Source organism: Anser anser, assembly GCF_964211835.1.
Source record: "Anser anser genome assembly, chromosome: 1".
NCBI lineage: Eukaryota > Metazoa > Chordata > Aves > Anseriformes > Anatidae > Anser > Anser anser.
Window position 1 is genome coordinate 15,549,956 of NC_139720.1, and position 19,008 is coordinate 15,568,963.

Below are 19,008 nucleotides of genomic sequence, written 5' to 3' on the forward strand. Positions count from 1 at the left end.
AGGGAGGGCCAGTAAAGTGACATTGCTACGTGTCTGGCGTATGCTTTGTAGACAATCCTGCCAGAAGGCATTATTAGGATGGGTAAAAAGGTAATCTACCCTCTGCATCTGTTGTATAAGATATAGGATGATACTGTCTAGCTTATCTTCAGCTAACGCAGGATTCAAGATACCTGTTGAGCTATCTGTAGAAACAGAACCAGAAAAGAGTATTTATCAGTGTACAAACTAACAAAGTGAACAGACCTGAAAAAAAAAAAAAGTCCCCAGCAGCAATTTACTTGACAAGTTGGGCAGAGTAAAGGTTTTGCAATACTTAAAATACCATCTTAGCTTGCACAAAACTGTCATTTCTACTAATGTTTCAAGTGTCTACAAATCTCAGGATTAGAACCCTCCCGTATTTCTCACACATAGTAGAGGCCTTTTAAGGAGAATAGCCCTATATTAATGGAAAAAAATCAAGAATTTTTAGGCAGATTAGATTTTATTTTTACTTTTGGTTATCAGCTGTAAAAAATGTGTTACCACACCCGACCTATAGAATTGTTTTATAACTGAACAGCTCTTTTTGAAACACTTCACTCTTTCCTCAGAGCAATTTTAGGTAGGAATGCTTCAAAACCAAACACGATTTCTGAACACTCAGGTCCACTGAGCACAAATTGCTGAAGATTGTGACCGGAAGATATTGATCCGCTAGACAGATGTAGATGTCGACTACAGGTTCTTAACACCTTATTTGGAGGATGAACACAGATTCCAGACTTCCTATGCTTTAATTTTCCAACTGTTTAAAAAACTATTTGGGGGCTACCATTGCTAGATTAAATAAGCATTTCTCTATTTTTATATCTACACACAAATGCCAAAAATTGAATACCGTATCCAACAATTTCCAGTTGCTCAGAGGTACTACAACTGTCAGCAACCAGAAACTCCCTGTTTATGCTAAAACCTGAAAGCAGGTGATGGGACAAAGGCAAGTTACTCTGCAAGTTACAGAATACAGACGGGGAAGGGAATATGCTTGGATCTCATAGTGTATGTAAATTAGCATGTTATAGAAGTCAATACCTATCTGGGAAAAAAAAAAAAAAAACACAACAAGACCATACAAAGTTCCCAACAAGTGTCAAAGAGCAGAGCAGAATGACAGGTCTAATGAGCTCCTGGCAGATCCATATTCTGCAACCATTTTTCTGTACAGATTCCATGGTTCTCAAGTAAAGCCTTTACAAGTCAGCAGTTTATATTAAAAGCCAGAACCCAAACAGTGGAATAACACAAATGTATGCATTTAATTTACTAGTTTCCTACTAGGAAAAAAATAATCTCAGTTCAGTTAAGATCACGTGTTAAAGCCCCTTCACTTAAGATTTCTAAACTATGCGACACATGCACATGCAGCATTTACAAACTTGGTATTTATAGCAACAGATACTGCAATAAAATTAGGTTTATTTAGAAAAATATATATATTAAAAGGTCAAAAAGACTCGATTGCTAAAGTTGCTCAGAACTGATTATCAAGATACTTTTTCCTATGAGGTAGTTATTCCAGGGAAGTATCGGTCAAATCTTCTCCCTGGAGCTCCATCTGCTGACATAAAAAAAAAAAAAAAAACACTGCCACATTACTTCTCAGAAGTAAGATCTGTAGCTACAAAAAACAAAGTGGACAGTGAATGATGTTGCCTGTGCACATGTTAAAAATGCTTCCTCACTCATAATAAATAGCAAGTAAGGTAACTGTTCCTACCTTCCAGGGATTCAATTCCAGTTGCTTGAGCCAACAGGTCTTCATGTCTTGCAACAACCTTACAAAAAAAGAGAGAGAAAAGAGAAATCACGATAGAAGAATGAAAGGAGATGAGAGGGATATTAAAATATCATAGTCTTCCTACATTAAGGAGACCCAGGAAAAAGCAGCCACATCTCAAAGATGAAAGGGTTTTCAGTACACATTTTAATTCACAAAAACGGTAAACTCAAAAAGGGAAGAGGGTCAGTTATTGCAGCGTAGCTGACATCTTAAAGTCAGCAGAGCAATCAATCATGTTTCAACTCACCCTCAGATATAATAATTGTAAATGTAAGCTTACTAATCACACAGTAATAAGATATTTTTAGTATTTTCATTTCTATTTATGAAATTTAAAAACTAGTTCCCAAAGAATTTACCAATGAGAGGGAGCAGTTTTTCAAACCACACACAAATTTAACATGTACTCTCATGGAAAGGTCAACAGTTTTGTGGTGTCTGTGTGGATTTTACCAAACAGTCTTTGACTATCCAAACTCAAGAGCCTTTCTGAAGGTGTGTTAGCATAGGTTACGTTTGCCCAGATAAAGGTGAGGATTAGGGCCTAGGATACACTCCAGCACAGGCTGAAAGGGTGCAAGACAAATCATTCATTGTCTTCTCACAGTCACCATCCCAAATAACAGGAAAGTTTTTCTGATAGCTGACATGATTAATTGGAAAGAATTAGGGAACATCCTTACAAAGGACAGTGGAACCTCCTTGCATATGGAAACTGAGTGCAGAAACAAAACAAAACCAAACAGCGTACAGCTTCTTCATAGGGTCATTAGGAGTGGGCTTGACTGAGTTAGGTATCAGACTCACTACTCTTTTTGCTGGAAGTTGTATTTTCAGTTAGTTAGTGCTTGCACAGTTAACTGGGCAATTTCAGAAGCAACAAGATCACAAGACTACTCGGCGTTTAATCAGTTTATATCAACCACCCCAGAGCAACAAGCATGCTTTAAACTTACTTGCAAATGAAGCTCTTTATCCAGTTGACTAATACCTTGGGCAAGTTTTGCTAGTTGCTCAGCTATCACAGCCTGATGGATGGACTGCGAAGTGTAAGCTTTCACATCAAAGTCTTCTCTGAAGAAGTCAGCATAACATTCTGAAAGAGATTTAGACATTATCGTCATGTTTCAAACCAGCAATACTTGTGGACCTACAGCATACAGCTCTCAGCACACAGATCTCTCCTCAGCTTCTCCAGATGTAACAGCAAGCATTCTCTACATCGCATAATATAAGCGTGACACTGACTTGAGAAGAGACCATAAGCAAGAGGAACATGCTTGGATTTCTTTTTTTTTTTTTATGTAAATGGTGAAAAAGAAAACGTTCCTTTAATCCCCACAGCCTTTTCTTGAGCAGAGGGCACCGAAAGGTACTGACACCTTCAAGCTTTGCAAATGCGACCAGGGTGAGGCCGCTGAGGCTGGACCCAGAACCAACACACAGCAGCCACCACTGAGAATCGAAGCGACAAAACACACAACTTCGTGAAACCGTACCGCGCCTGATAATGGTGCTAGTTTGCTACAATGCTAAATTAAGAAATGATGCCGCAAGGGTGGTTTTTAACGAAGCGTGACGCGCGCTGGTTTGCACGGAAGGCTCACTGGTGCTGTTAGCAAGAGCTTTCTCCGGGAGGAAAAGGGGATCACAGGCAAGGCGCCGGCCAAGCAGGGACAGGGAACAGGAGCAGGAAGAGGGACAGGGGCAGGGACAGGGGCAGGAGCAGGAAGAGGGACAGGGACCGGGACAGGTCTCCTCTCCCATGAGGGCAGCACCGGCAGGCAGAGCCCCAGGAACCGAGGAGCCCCACTTTCCCCTCCTCTTCCCCCCCGATCCCCGAACCGGACCCCTGAGGCAACAGCGGCGGCAGCAGCGCGGGTCCCGGGGACACAACGAGGCGCTGCCGCCCCCTCCGTCCCCACATCCCCGTCCCCCCGCCCCGGGCCACGCTCACCGTCCGCCAGCAGCTCGGCCAGGGCCGGGGCCGGGGCAGGGAGCGGGGCCGCTCCGGCCGCCTCCTCCTCCTCCATGCTGGCAGGTGCCGGCGGCCCCGCGTCACTCCCGGGCGGCGGCGCACGGCGATGATGGCGAAGGCGGGCGACGGGAGCGGAGCGGGGCCGTCCCACCGGGAGCTGCCGGCGTGTGGTGAACGGGGCCGGGCTGAGCCGAGCCGGGCAGGGAAGGGCAGCCCCTTGGAGCCCTCCCCCGTAGCGCCCCGCGGACCCCAGCTGCTGACGGCCCCGGGGCTTTGTTTTTCCAGATGCCGGAAGGGTTGGTGGTGATACATGAGTGGGGACGGCGAGGGAATTAAAGGATGCCCGGGGAAGGAGCCCGGGGATTTGTTTCGGTCTGGGCGCGTTGTAAAGATCTGTGCCCCGATGGTGCGCTATTCGAAGTAAGTGACTGGCGTGGCAGCTGTCCTCTCAGTTTGTCTTCTCAGGAAGCTTGTCGCGACAGCAAAAACAGGGAGGGTTGCCTTTCTCCACAAGTCCTGTGAGGAGCAGCTGAGGGAACTGGGGTTGTTGTGTGAGCAGAGGAGGCTCAGGGCAGACCTTATTGCTCTCTGCAACTACCTGAAAGGAAGCTGTGGGGAGCTGGGGGTCGGCCTCTTCTCACAGGTAACCAGTGACAGGACTAGAGGGAATGGCCTCAAGTTGTGCCAGGGGAGGTTCAGGTTGGAAATGAGGAGACATTTTTTCTCAGAAAGAGCAGTCAGGCACTGGGACAGGTTGCCCAGGGAGGTGGTGGAGTCACCGTCCCTGGGGGTGTTCAAGGAGAGGTTGGACGTGGTGCTTAGGGACAGGGTTTAGTGGGTGACATTGGTGGTAGGGGGGTGGCTGGACCAGATAATCTTGGAGGGCTTTTCCAACCTTAGTGATTCTGTGATTCTCCTGCGACTGTTTAAGATTGCAATAGACATGGGATATGTTTGTCTTACAGTTTTACTCACTCACCCGCACAGTATTGCATGTAAGAACAGCGATTTAGAGTAGCTAATCAGGGAAATGACACTGCTATTTGTCATTAATTTTCATGTGTCCGCAGGTTGGCTTTCAGAACCTTGGTTAGAAAATACGGCTGCGACTTGTGTTATACACCAATGATAGTGGCAGCTGATTTTGTGAGATCTGCAAAAGCAAGAGACAGCGAATTCACAACAAATAAAGGTATTCTTTTCTAATAAATCATTACCTTTTCAGAATACTTTATGCAGTGATAAACCAAACTGGCCAAGCAAATGAAGTCTATCACACGGCTTGACATCCATAACAATTTAAGGATACTATATCTGAATTATATAGAATTTTTCTGTGGTTTTACAATCAGAGTAAGTACATTCCAGTGATAGTGTTTCAAATGAAATAATAGAAAACCTTGTCTTCTCCTGAAAAGCAGGGCCTACAAACTGATTTCGGCGTGTGGTGGGTTGACCCTTGCCAGCAACTATGCATGCACACAGGTGCTAACTCATTCCACACCTCCTTTCCTCCTCCACCTCCCCACCAAGGCGCAGGGAGAAAATAGGAGAAACATGCAAGAAAAGCTTGTGGGTCAAGTTAAAAACAGTTTATTAAGTGGAGGAGGAAAACAGGTGATGCAAAGGCAATCCTGCTCTACTTCACACCAGCAGACCAATGCCCAGCAAGTCTCCAGGCAGTGGCTACAATGGAACACAATTTCCACCCTCTCCAAAAGCTTTCTTCTTCCCTTACCACTCCAGTTTTATTACTGATCATGACATTATGTGGTGTGCAATATTCCTTTGGCCAGTTCAGGTCGTCTGTGACAGCTCTGTCCACTCCAAATTTCTTTCCTACACCAACCTGTTTGCTGGGGGAGCAGACAGTGGTAAAGAGAGAGTTCCGATAATGCTCTCACTCTTTAGCAAAAGCTAAAACTTTGGTGCATTACCAGCACTGGTTTTGCCCCGAAATCCAAAACACAGCACCATACAGGCTGCTATGAAGAAAGTTAACCCCATCACAGCTAGACCCAATACAAGACAGTAGTAAGATTCTTCTGCCAGCAATTGCTGTTTCTTGTATATATCAGAGATGTGCAATTAGCTTGTTGCCAGATAAGGTTTTCTGGTTTCTAGCAAAAATAAGAGGGGAAAAATGAATAGACCAATGAAACTGGGAATGATAAGGGAAGCAGGTTTGAATTAGCTGGAGTGAAAAATAGAAGATGGACTCCTTGGAATATCAAGAGAAGGATGCAAGAAGAGTCCAGGAAGTGAAGCATAGCTGGGGTTGATGGGGAGAAGCAAGGTTTCACACATGGTATAGAAGTATAACCAGAACAGAGGAAAAAAAAAAAGGAGTATAAGGAGTTGTTCAGAGTCCTGGCTGTAAAGGAAAAGAGAAATGTAGTATGAAATACGTGGGAAGAGGTAACAATATAAATACAGATCCGCTGGCATGAAGTGGCTGCAGTAGAAGAGTGTAACAAGGAACATAGAAGCACAGGCTGTAAGTAGAGGAATGGAGAGAGCACTTAATGTGCTAAGACTGGCCTTTATGATCTACAGAGTGTGATGATTTCATCCACTCATACTGCTGAGTTGGTGGTTTTGTAGGTATATATACAATAGCAGTGGAAGTAAATTTCATGATTTTATCACTGACCATTTACTATGGTACGTTATTCAAATGCAGCAAGTCAGTTGTAGAGAAAAGTCACATGGGGAAGAACAGGTAGACCCTTAGTAGTAGAGTTCAACTTGAAAGAAAGCTTGAATAATTTTTTTTTTGTGCAAAAATAGATGAATAAGAACATAATTGACACTATATATGGCTCAAAGGTCTACAGACCAAGGTCCTCCTGCATTTACTTAAGCTTTTGATCTTCACAATGTCCCGTGGCTTTGAAGATCCACAGATTAGCTTTGTAGTGTTTTTTGGGGTGTAAGGGGATGGGCAGAGAGAGAAAATTCTCCTTTCTGCTGTAATGTTGTTGCCTGTTAACAGGGGTTACAGAATGAAGTGTTCTAATGTTGTAAACAATATATTTTCCCTACTCACCTCTTTCATGTTTGCCTTAGTTTTATAAGTCTCCAAAAACATTCTGCCTCTGACATCTTTGCCAATATTACAGTATTTACATCACCGTTTATGCTTTTAACCTGTTGCTTCACAACAGGTCATGAAATTTTACTGTGGTTTTATGTTTAACTTTCTGTTTGTTTGTTTGGGGATTTTGTCTTCTAATGAGCAGAGTAGGTTCAGAGCCTACAGTTACAATTTCTGGTTTCCATTTTATTTGGCACTGACATTTCTTTGTTGTGTATTTCTAAAATAGAGGTAGATCATCCCTGCGGCTGCTACTGAAAGATTAACTATGGCTAGTATTATTACTTAATAGTCAACCAAAAAAACTAGGAGCATGGGATTATGGTTGGATGTGGTACTTAGGGACATGGTTTAGTGGGTAATATTGATGGTAGGAGGACAGTTGGACTAGATGATCTTGGAGGGCTTTTCCAACCTTAATGATTCTATGATTATTCCAATATATTAGCTGTAACAGTGTAAATCTCTTCAGCTAGAGGACTGTGTAAATGAACACTTTTGAAAATATGCAAGGGATTTTGGGGGGCTTGCTGGAGTTTTAGGTAACCTATAGAAGTGTCTCAACTTGATTGAGAGGATACTGCTGACCTCTCTGACTGAAGCTCAGCTACTTCAAGAGCTCTGTATTTTCCAATAAGATAGGAAAACCTTCAGAAGCACTTGTGGTCTTGTCAGCACCAGAAGTGCATGTGCCTTGTGCATTTGTTGGATTTTCTCTTTGGATTAATGCTCAAATACTTGTCTTAACCCATTCCCCCTCCCCCATAACTGCAGCAATAGTGTATATGGAAAGGGAGTGCTAATACTGAAATATTTTTAGATGCCTTTAATGTATTGCAGTAGCTGTAAAAGAGGAGAGCCTGTTCCAAATGACCATCTGGCTCTCTGCAGGGGCTTAGTAAATCACAGATAGTTCACCAGACCCAAGCAGAGGAGCACTGGCACTTTGGTTTCCCACTCGAGACAAAGCTGTGAAAGCTGCTTCTGCCTCTGTGTTCTCATTCCAGCTCTGCGTACTGCCTTGTGAACAAAACCCAGCCATGTTTGCACAGAAGAGGAAAAATGGCCTGGGATAAGGAAGGGGAAAGTTAGTGGGTTGCTTAGGGAACTAATCCTTCAGAAAGGAGCTGGACACATTTCATGCCTGGCAAGACAGACAGTGATGTCAGCACAGCAAAGGGACGGCATGCAGACAAGAAGGGGCAGGCTAGGAGGGGAAGCAGGAAGGCTACTGAAAAATAGAGAATACTCTAAAGCTAAACTTACTGTTCTGCTTCATTTGCTTAATAATAGAATTACTATATAGAATCATTCAGGTTGGAAAAGACCTCCAAGATCATCTAGTCCAACCTTTAACCTCGTACTGAAGTACACCACTAAGCCACGCTAAGTTCTACATCTATGTGTTTCTTGAAGACCTGCAGGGATGGTGACTCAGCCACTTCCCTGGGCAGCCTGTTCAATGCCGCACAGTCCTCTCAGTGAAGAAATTTCCCCTAATATCCAACCTAAACCTCCCCTGGTGCAACTTAAGGCCATTTTCTCTTGTCTTATCACTTGGTGCTTGGGAGAAGAACCCAATCCCCACCTTACTATCGCCTCTGTTAAGGTAATTGTACAGCACGATGAGGTCTCCCCTGAGCCTCCTTTTCTCCAGGCCAAACAACGCCAGCTCTCTCAGCCACTCCTGAAAGACTTGTTCTCCAGACCCCTCACCAGCTCAGCTGCTCTTCTCCAGACATGCTCCAGCACCTCGATGTCCTTCTTGTAGTGGGGGGCAAAAGACTGTAGTGGTATGGGCTACTTTTGTATGACTTCTCTTTTCCCCTTTATAATTGCCTTTCAAAATCTTTATGTTGAACAAACTGAGGCTAGATCCAGTAAAGAACTGAAATATTTATTAAGTGGTATTTTGGCCCCAGGTGCTTAGTTTCATGTATCATCTTGGGGAAATTTAAGCATCTGACCAATTTCAAACAGAAAAAAAGTGTACGTGGAGTAATCAACTGTCTAGGACACAGGTGTATGTCTGAATTCCCACCTCACTTGATGGACACATGTGTTTAGTAACCACTAAGGTTGATAAATAGAGGTTAGCTACTTCTATTCATTTGTGATCCGGGGCTCACAGAACCCCAAAACAGTTGGCAGGGCCCTCTGGAGGCCAGCAGCTCCAACCCCTGCCCAAGCAGGGACACCCAGAGCAGGCTGCCCAGGACCACGTCCAGGCGCTTTTGAAGATCTCCAAGGAGAGAGTCTCCACAGCTTCTCCAAGCAACATTTGCCAGTGCTCAGTCACCCACACAGTATTCAAAAAAAAAAAAATCATACCTTCAGGAAAATGTTCAGACAGCACCTCCTGTGTTTCAGTTGTGCCCATTGCTTCTTGTCCTGTCCCTTGGTACCACTGAAAAGAGCCCATCTCCATCTTCTTTGTACCCTCCCTTCAGTTATTTATTATATACACTGATAAGATTTCGCCTGAGCTTTGTCTTTTCCAGACTGAACAGTCCTAAGTCTATCGGCCTCTCCTCAGAGATGCTCCAGCCCCTTTATCATCTTCTCAGTGCTGTTTTTCCTTTGTCAGTGGGAGAACATTGGGAGTGAAGAAGATTGTTGAGACCTTTTTAAAATAATAATATAATAATAATAATATATTGATTAGAACACACAGAAGAAGCAGGCTTCCTTCTTCCTAGGTCTCCCTCAGCCAACAGGTCAAAACTACATGTCCTACCTGTGCAAAGAGCACTTCAGTAGCCAAAAAATAATCTGGGGGAGAAGATATTTCCTACTCCTCCTGCCAGAACTGGGTTATACAGCAATAAGGAACACCAGACTACCTTGATCAGTTGGAGGGGGAACTGGCACAAAAGAGAGCACAGCTGTTTGTAGTCTGTTCATCTAGTGAATACTGGGTTTATGGATTTCGCACTAAACAGTCACTTGTTTTATATCCAGGACTTGTTACAGTCCTGGGAGCAGAGACTGGAAGCCACCTCATTAGTATACCCAGTTTTCTGGTTCTCTGACATCTTTTACTGAGTCTGGATTTTTTTGGACTGTCAGTATGATCTGTGCCTTACATCTGTGTCCCACTTCAGGAAGCTTCTTTTTTTCTTCCTAGAGTTTGCTTTCAGTCTGCTGTATAACTTACTCCTGTAAGACATCATTTCTTCATTTGTTACTGCTTTTACAAGAGTTGTTGTTTTATGGTCTGAAGAATAGCTCAAAAAATGCTGAAATGGAGTGATAGAGTTTATTTGGTTCTGCATGCATTGTTCAGAGTTCAGTATAGCAACAGCGGGGATCAGTTGAAAGATTACATGACAGTGTAACTTGACCTTTAAGATTTTATTTTAATAATGGAAGTGTAATGGGAAAAATAATAAACAAATTAGAGAATGGATAGATTATTAATGTTGGAGATACAGTGGCAGTATTGATGTCTTTATTCATTTTGGTTTTAATGTTTAGCTGTTCTCAGTCTAAGAACATCCAAGAACAATACGCGATCTGACGGAACAATAGTTGAAGAAATTATTTTCCCATTGTTACTTTCTGAATAGACTGAATTAATAATGCTGCTTTTAAAGATTATTGGTTTTGACAAGAAATTATCAATTGTAAACAAGTATGTATTTTTTAGAATTTTAAGAAAGTTAAACACTACCATTTAAATAATAAAACATTCAAAATTCAGATTTGTTTTTTCATTTTCTTTTTTTTAATCTCTAAATATCTTTTCATTGGAGTAGGTGATAATCCATTGATTGTTCAGTTTGCTGCTAAAGAGGCGCAGGTTTTATGTGATGCTGCCCGTATCGTCTGTCCTTTCGCAGATGGAATAGACTTAAACTGTGGCTGTCCTCAGAGGTAAAGTTATGGGGGGAAGGAAAAGGGGGTAAATATGGTGAAATATTTTGAGAAACAAAGGATGCTGACCTTCATTTTTATAACTTAACTTAAAAATAGACTTGGAGATTGAAACAGCTTTTTGACCTGTCAGTTAGAAATGTGTGTATGGTAAGATGCTGTTCTGAATGTTCTGAGATGCCAATCGCCATGGTGAGACTGGGAAAACCAGGCTTGTTTGCCAACTTCAACTTCTTTCATTTCTGACATATTGAGCGTTGACTTAGAAGTCAAGTGTCCATGTCTACCTAACAGCTGTGAAATATGCATTACTAATGCCACCCTGCAGCATTTGACCTCCCAGAAAAAGAGCTTTGCTGCAAATAATTTGAAGAGTGTCTTGAGAAACAGTGCGGCAGTTCCCAAAATACCAAGGCAAGTCCCTGACGTCTCAGACTTCGGCAATTGAAGGATAGTCTCTAAAATATAATTACACGTATTATATTATTCAGAAAGTGCTGAACAGAATTCCCCCCATCTTTCATTAGGTTTATAAATGCAGTGAATTAGAGATCTACTTCTCACTTAAATTGATAAAGATTTTGTCTTGGCAATGAAACAGAGTAGTAATGCACAAATGAAGATTCTCACTAACAGGTTCAATTGAGAACCATTTATTACACGGTTGTCAGGCAGTCTTTTTGTAACTAAAACCCTCAAAAATAAAAGTAGGAAAGCAAAGATAATATAATGGTCCAAATACTTAATTTGTCTATTCTAATTAGGTTGTCTTGGCTTAAAATTACAGTATTTGAGAAAATACTTCGGAGATCTGAGACCTCAAAATGGAAGCATATTTTTTTCTAAGCTAATTGCAACCAAGTATGCCAAACTTTAACTTCTTTTTAGGCCAAAAATTTATGCTTACATTTGAGTCCTTTGTTTCATGTGCATGCTGATTTCAATATAGTAAAACTGCATACACTTGATCTGCTTGTATAAGAAAAATTAGTTTAAGGCACAAAAAAATAAAGCTAAAAAAAATGCTGCTGTTCAGTAAAAGCAAAAGTTATCCAATCAAAAGTAATTGTTTTACACTTGAGGGAAAAGATGTTATTGCAATCAGGTTCTAATTCCACTCAAGAAAATCTTCCTTTTCAATCCCAAGTCATTCTGTGTTCTGAAGAAATCCATGACCTGATGGAAGGGGAAACATCAAACTATTTGTATTATGTATGATCTAAACTATTGTTAATTAAATATTATCTTCCTTGCAAGCCCATTTTGTGGATGGAAATTTGAACTGGAAGAGATTAGTTACTTGTCCAAAATGCTGTTGGGAAGACACAGACTGAGCCAGGATCTGAAAGCTGGTGTCACAGCACAGATGCGTCATGAAACTACAGCCGTGACTATCTCTGTTTACTTAGCCACGCATTCTAAAAGCTATAAAGAAAGAAATTGATGTATTGGACTGAAATTGATCTGCATTTTTCAAACGTAGAATACAAATGTTATTTTTCTTTTAAAGATGGGCAATGGCAGAAGGTTATGGTGCTTGCTTGATAAATAAACCAGAGCTAGTTCGAGATATGGTGAGACATGTGCGGAATCAGATCGACAATCCTAGATTTTCGGTATCTATTAAAATAAGGTACGTCTAACGTAAGTGCTGCTTGTGGTACTTGGAAAAATCCTTTTAATGCTTTCATAAAGATAAAGGAATATGTTAGGGCATATGCACCAGCACAGCCTTTGACTACTTACATAGATAACAGAGTGGCAGCCAGAATTTTCTTGCAATCCAGAAGACATGAAAGTACAAGTTACATGATTTTGGATTCCATGAAAGAAAAGAAGTGCGTGGTCTGTAATTGTGAGGACTTTGTGAGCTGTTACGGGCCAGAGCCACAACTGTAGTTGCCTATAAAAGGCAAGATAACAAAGCTGGGAACTGGTCCCCACAGCTGCTGTAAGGACACATTCTGCTTCCTTTCATCACTTTCTAAACCTGTACGAACTGTTGATCCACTTCATCCACTGTTTATCCTCACATCTCCTGTGGCTTTTGCGTATTTGTTGGTTAAGTTTCAATTCAGTTTATAATTGCCTAGGAAAGGAGAATTATTATAAATCAGATTTTTTTCACAAACTTATGCAAAATAATGACAATTATTTTAGAGTCTTTTGTGCACACTTACCTTAATCTCAATAAAATTCACCATGCATACTTCAAAGATGTGATATAACTGGGAAATGCTAAATTATATAGTGATTTCAGTGTTAAACTCTTATATCTTTATTAAACAAAATGTTTTTACCTTCCAGCAGAAGTATTTTCTTTATTTATGCTAATCTTTGGTAACTCTTCCTTATGGATGAGGGTTTTTATACAGTTCGGATAACTTAATAGCTAATGTTTTTATTCCTTGTAATTTTAGGATACATGAAGATTTAAAAAGAACAGTTGACTTGTGTCAAAAAGCTGAAGCAACTGGAGTTTCATGGATTACAGTACATGGGAGAAATGTAGAAGAAAGACATCAGCCTGTACATTATGATGCAATTAAAGTAATTAAAGAAAGTCTGTCTATACCTATTGTGGCTAATGGAGACATTAAAACTTTAAAAGATGCTGAAAATGTTCATCACCTGACAGGAGCAGATGGTAAGATGAAATGCATGCTATTTTCTAAGTAAACTTACAAATTAAATTTCTAAGTATCTATTTTGGCTATAATTAGGACCTAGTTTCAGTGCTTTTCACTCTTTGAGGAGACAAATGCAAGATGATGTTTTAGATGCCTTATAAACTAATAAGCAGAATCACTGCTAATCATCAAAGCACCAGAGCACTGTTGTTCAAAGCCACAAATAGATTTTGGAGGTAAGCTACAAAAGCTCTTTGCTTAATTATGCTATGTCATCACTTGGTAGTGGAGGTCAGGAGGGACCTTCAGACATCCATTCTATCTCTTTATGGAGCCGATCATCTTTTTACAGAACAGTAGACTTTAACTTGGAAACCTCTACTTCCTGCACACAGCAACAGATTTTACCTTGCCTTACCCTTCAGTGGTAAAATTTTGGGGTAAAGGATTGCCCTGCAGTTACTTGGTCACAACACATTCCTGCAATTGTCTGTGGTTCCAAGCCAACATGCAAGTTCAGTATATATCTTGAAGAAGGGATCTGGATCTACACACTTTGAGTCTTACAGCTAGAGTATAAAAGGACAGAGAACAGTAGTTAGTGTCATAAGGAATCACAGAATCATAGAATAATTATGCTTCTCCAGCCTCTTGCCCCCCAGTCTGTACGTATAGCCAGGGTTGCCCCTTTTCAGGTGCAGAATCTGGCACTCGCTCTTGTTAAACTTCATATTGTTAAGATCTCTCTGCATGGCCCCTCTACCCTTGACGGAGTCAACCACACCTCCCAGTTTAGTGTCATCATTTAGGAAGAGCTCATGTGGCAGGTTTCTTTTGATATCGTTGGTATTTAGAAACTAGTTGCACCAAACTGCCATGCTGCTACAGTGGCTTTCCCCACAAATACAAAGCAGGAAGAAAACATATAACAAAAGAATGTTCTTGTATCCCATCTGACTTTCCTGAATAACAAAAATGTAAAATATCAACCTATAGATCAAAATGTAGTGTAGATACAAATATAATAAATATAAACTAGAAACTTTGTGGATTTTTTTTCTGTCATGTGGAGTCCTAAAATCATTTTTGGTTTTGATCATCCTATTTTGTGAGAAGAGACTAAGTGTGCTAGATTACATGTTGACAGTGCAGGAAAATCCCTTTGTTGCAGAAATATTGCAATAGAACTTGGCCGGATTTATCTAACAATTTGGGAATATAGTTGCAAATACACTGGCTTATTCAGAAAGCAAAGATTTACTGCAGACTAAGAACCCTGAGATCTCTATAACTGAGCAAGTGAGCTGTTAATGGAAGAATGATTCTAGGTCAGTGAATCAGCTGAGCTGCACTAAAAATAACTTCAGCATTTTACTACTCTTGTGTCTTTCCATCATAATTTTGTGTTAAAAAGATGGGTTTATATGTGTGTAATGAATAAAAACAAAATACTTTTGTATTGTTTTTTAAAAAGTAGGGAAGAAAGGTTTCTGTGTCCTGTGTTTTGCTTCAGAATTTCTGGAAGAATATGTCAGGTGATGTAGGTACTATGGGACTTGGGTTGTTAAACTGATTTCTTTGGTATAAATATATAATACTCATCCCTGTTGTTCTCCCATTAGTTGTCCTAATGTTTGCTATAAAATGGGTGCTATAAAAACAGTAATGTTAAATTTAACTATAATGTAACTTACTTGTTTAATTTGCAATTTGAAGGTGTAATGGTGGCTCGAGGACTCTTAGCGAATCCGGCAATGTTTGCAGGATATGAAGAAACACCTTTGAAGTGCATCCAGGACTGGGTTAACATTGCTCTTGAACATGGAACTCCTTTTACATGTTTTCACCACCACTTAATGTACATGATGGAACGGATAACTTCAAAACAAGAAAAAAAAGTTTTTAATGTTTTATCAAGTACCTCAGCAGTTCTAGATTATCTGAATGATCATTATGGTGTGTGCTAACTGAAAGTATTTTAGTTGTATGTAAACTTGTATTTTGCATTTGCTGATATATTGTTATAGTTTTACTTGGGCTTCTACTTATTAGCCAAATTCATAACCATGTAAATATTTTTCAATAGAGTTTAACATGATCAGGCTGATAATTTATATTTTTAGTATTTTTATATCATATTTCACTCCATATTCCACAAATGCATAATTCTATTTACAATACATGACTGTACAGAGGATTGACTATTGTAAGACTCCAGTAATTTAATTTTTCACCAGACAATTGCTTACAGCAATATGTTAGCAAACCTACGGCTTTTTTAAAGTGAAACTTCTTAAAATCAGGACTGCTGATAAGTAATACCAAGATTTTCAGACCAAAAGAATCCAAAGGGAGCAATTATAGAAATATTTGCTTTAACTGACATACGATGTGCTTTTAACTTTGAGTAGACTTTTCAAGCTAAAAGACTGTGAGACCTTGAAGCCCAATGTAGTACCCTCTCAAATTAGATGTTCCTTTTGCAATCTAAAACTTTCCAAACTTATTTATAACTCAGAAAAATTCTATACTTCCATATAGTGAAAGAAACCTGGAATGCATATAAAATGACAGAAAGAAGGAAAGAATAAACTGAAGAGATAATTTAAACAAAGTACAGACCTAGCTGAATCTAGAATACAAGACCTGAAAGTTCAATGTAACCAAATACAGTATCGATTATCTACTATATAGTAATCATATAAAAGATTAAAGCAATCATCTACCAAACCAGAACTTTATAGGTCAAAGAAAAGCTGACAGATTCTCCCAGTGGGGCTCCTACATCCTTTCTGCCTGCAGGCATGTTGCTTATCAAAGCATGACGGCCACTTGGCTTTGGATCTTTGTATAGGAGAAAAACAGTGAAAATTAGAACAAGATAATAACATTGCACACCAGCTGCATTTGTTCTGCAGAGGAAATTTCACAAATCTGTGCAGTACAATTATTTGTAATCAGATAATTTGTTTCCTTTCTATGTTTACACTGAAATTCATACAAGAATTTTCTTCATTTTCTAACTCGAGTACTTCCATGAATATACAAGTGAATAGTTCTGAATTTTCTTAATAAATTACTTGTTTTCATATACAATAGTAATTTGTTTATTACACTATAAACTATGACAACATGGTGGAGGGTGTGTTGCTTTTGATGCCATTTCCCAAATCCATTGTATAGATATCTAACTTCTCACATGTTTTTTATGCAGTGGCATAAAGGACTGGTTCATTTTTCATAGAGAATATGCACTGATTTAGGTTTACCGCATTTGAAAGGCATGACATGAGTCATCAAGTCTAGTTCACTATTCAGGACAGCAAAGTTACATAGCTCTTCTGATACGGTCATCCTCCTGATGCGTTAGCAAATGAAAAACCACAGACATGCTTTGCTGTCCTAGGGTAACTGAGACAATCTCTTTCAGCCTTTCTTGGCATGTTAGGTTCTCCATTCCTTCAGACAACTACTTTCTTCATTCTTCTGGTTTGTTAGGTTCTCTTGGCAGTGAGATGAGCAGAATTACATATGGCATTCCAGGTGACATGCCAGTGGTGTCTTCTACAACGGCATTAATACTTCACTTTCTAATGCCTTGCTTTTCTTTAACTAATGTATCTCTGAGCCTTTACATGTAATTTATGAGGTCCCAACTTTACAGCAGTTCTTATTACCTAACTGCATGACGTTGTATTTTGTACTGTTAAATTTCCAGTCTCGTGTTCATCCTACTATAGTGTAATTCTCCTCAGTTCTGAAATTGTCTTGAGCCTTCTGCATCAAAATTAAAACGTAAAGCTACACAACTGACTTGTATAGGAAAGGGATTCTTGAAAGTATTAATCAAGTCTTGTGTTAGCATTTACTTAAGATTTTTATGATTTGGCAAACAAATTACCATTTACTGTGAAATTCCCTGTTAGCCACGAGGAGCAAAGTTATTTATTATAATCAAATAACACAAATGCAAGACTTACTAGTGGGGAAATGGTATTTTAGAAGACTTGAAATACCTTGACCTATTTAGGAACTGAATACGTGATGATTTTGAAGGCAGCAGTTGTTATGCCTGTGTGATATCAATCACAGAGATTTCTGCCTGAAGTACAGTTAATATTGTTAGTAATTAAGGAGTGCTTGATCTGGCCAATTATGGATCATAATAGTCGATAGAAGTTTATCATCCCTTTTTGTAGGTGAAATGAATGGTTGATAGTTGATTTGTATGCCCCCTTCCCCTTATCAATTTTGTCTGCATCTGAACGCATTTCACTGTGTTGACACAGAATAAACTGCAAAATTTGAGTCTTAAAGCCATATTTCAAACAGCCTATACTGTTTATAGATACATAAATTGCTAAAGATACCCCTATGGCAATTAGTTATTTATATTGCAGTTTTAGTGTGGTTTTTATTTCTTATTATAAGCCTTTTGAATATAGGAAAACTATGAGTTTAAAGCCATCAGGCGTATTCCTTCCCTGGTTATGTTATTTGTAACATCATCAGGTACTCAGTTTTCCATTTTCTAACAGCTTTTCAGTTTTCAAAAAGTTACTCTGTTCCTCAGCTACCTTGGATGTCATCCCAGGTTAGTGGGAACACCCGGCAGCTGCAGTCAAAGCACACACAGCAGTTACCTTTCAGAGATCTTACAGAGCCCCTGAAGTGAAAAAGCAGACTCAGACTCTCTGGCAGTGAGGTTGTGCAGATGTATGCAGCTGGGCTACTGGGAGGGCAGCCTATAGTGCTAGTAAGAGGTGAGTAAGCAGCTCAGAAATGGAAACTGCTCTGGAATTAAAGGAGAGAAAGTCTTTAATAACATTTTAACAGCTTCAATAAAGCATAATGGCTGTAGGCCAATAGCTAAAATGTAATAACCAGGACATATTAAGAGGTTATGTTTTGTCAATGCTTCTGATTACATGTTTATGAAAACATGTTAGAAATAGTTCTTAAAACCCAGGCTGTTTCCATAGTGTAGATTGGATTGAAATGGCTGGTTGTATTACTGTCCGATATTTGCTATGGATAAACAATTATTTGGGATATAACCTTTCATCCAGACATTGCTTGGCAGCAACTAGGAAAACATTAACACGCTGACACAATCCCCAAGCCACAGACCTGGGAAAATTTAAATGCAAGTGATATCACATTGAGAGCAGCTGTAAACAACTGCTCCGAACTGTATATACAAACACTTCCTAACCCAGTTCACTTCCAATAGATTAGAGAAACAAAGAGCTACTACTCACACTATTTGATCTATGTCATAGAATCATAGAATAGTTTGAGTTGGAAGGGACCCTTAAAGATCATCTGATTCCAACCCCCTGCCATGGGCAGGGACACCTCCCACCAGAGCAGGTTGCCCAAAGCCCCATCCAGCCTGGCCTTGAACACCTCCAGGGATGGGGCAGCCACAGCTTCTCTGGGCAGCCTGTGCCAGTGCCTCACCAACCTCACAGTAAAGAATTTCTTCCTAATGTCTAATCTAAATCTCCCTTCATAGGAGAGGGGCTCCAGCCCCTCGATCATTCTTGTGGCCCTCTTCTGGACTCAATCCAACAAGTCTATGTCCTTCCTATGTCAGGGG

At 40.1% G+C, this 19,008-nt stretch overlaps 2 protein-coding genes across 2 annotated transcripts in view; one reads left to right on the forward strand and one right to left on the reverse strand.

Moving 5' to 3' along the window:
• Positions 1–3,916, reverse strand: part of COG5 (component of oligomeric golgi complex 5) — a 186,695-nt gene extending 182,779 nt beyond the window's left edge. Inside the window, exons 1-3 of the mRNA XM_083851215.1 lie at positions 3,783–3,916; positions 2,782–2,921; positions 1,763–1,820 (exon numbers count right to left, since the gene is read on the reverse strand). Coding sequence (XP_083707341.1) covers positions 1,763–1,820; positions 2,782–2,921; positions 3,783–3,858 — 274 coding nt within the window. The 5' untranslated portion in view covers positions 3,859–3,916. The remainder of the gene's footprint in view (positions 1–1,762; positions 1,821–2,781; positions 2,922–3,782) is intronic.
• Positions 3,917–4,084: 168 nt separating this feature from the next.
• On the forward strand, positions 4,085–16,499 carry DUS4L (dihydrouridine synthase 4 like). The gene is made up of 6 exons (XM_083851283.1): positions 4,085–4,223; positions 4,874–4,995; positions 10,659–10,776; positions 12,287–12,409; positions 13,197–13,423; positions 15,123–16,499. The coding sequence occupies exons 1-6, from the start codon at positions 4,114–4,116 to the stop codon at positions 15,371–15,373; spliced, it is 951 nt and encodes a 316-aa protein (XP_083707409.1). The 5' UTR covers positions 4,085–4,113; the 3' UTR covers positions 15,374–16,499.
• Positions 16,500–19,008: the final 2,509 nt, after the last annotated feature.

Coding starts and splice junctions, on each gene's coding strand:
- DUS4L (XM_083851283.1), top strand. CDS start 4,114: ATGAGTGGGGACGGCGAGGGAATTAAAGGATGCCCGGGGAAGGAGCCC. Junction 4,224..4,873: donor CCGATGGTGCGCTATTCGAA/GTAAGTGACTGG, acceptor ATGTGTCCGCAG/GTTGGCTTTCAGAACCTTGG. Junction 10,777..12,286: donor AACTGTGGCTGTCCTCAGAG/GTAAAGTTATGG, acceptor TTTCTTTTAAAG/ATGGGCAATGGCAGAAGGTT.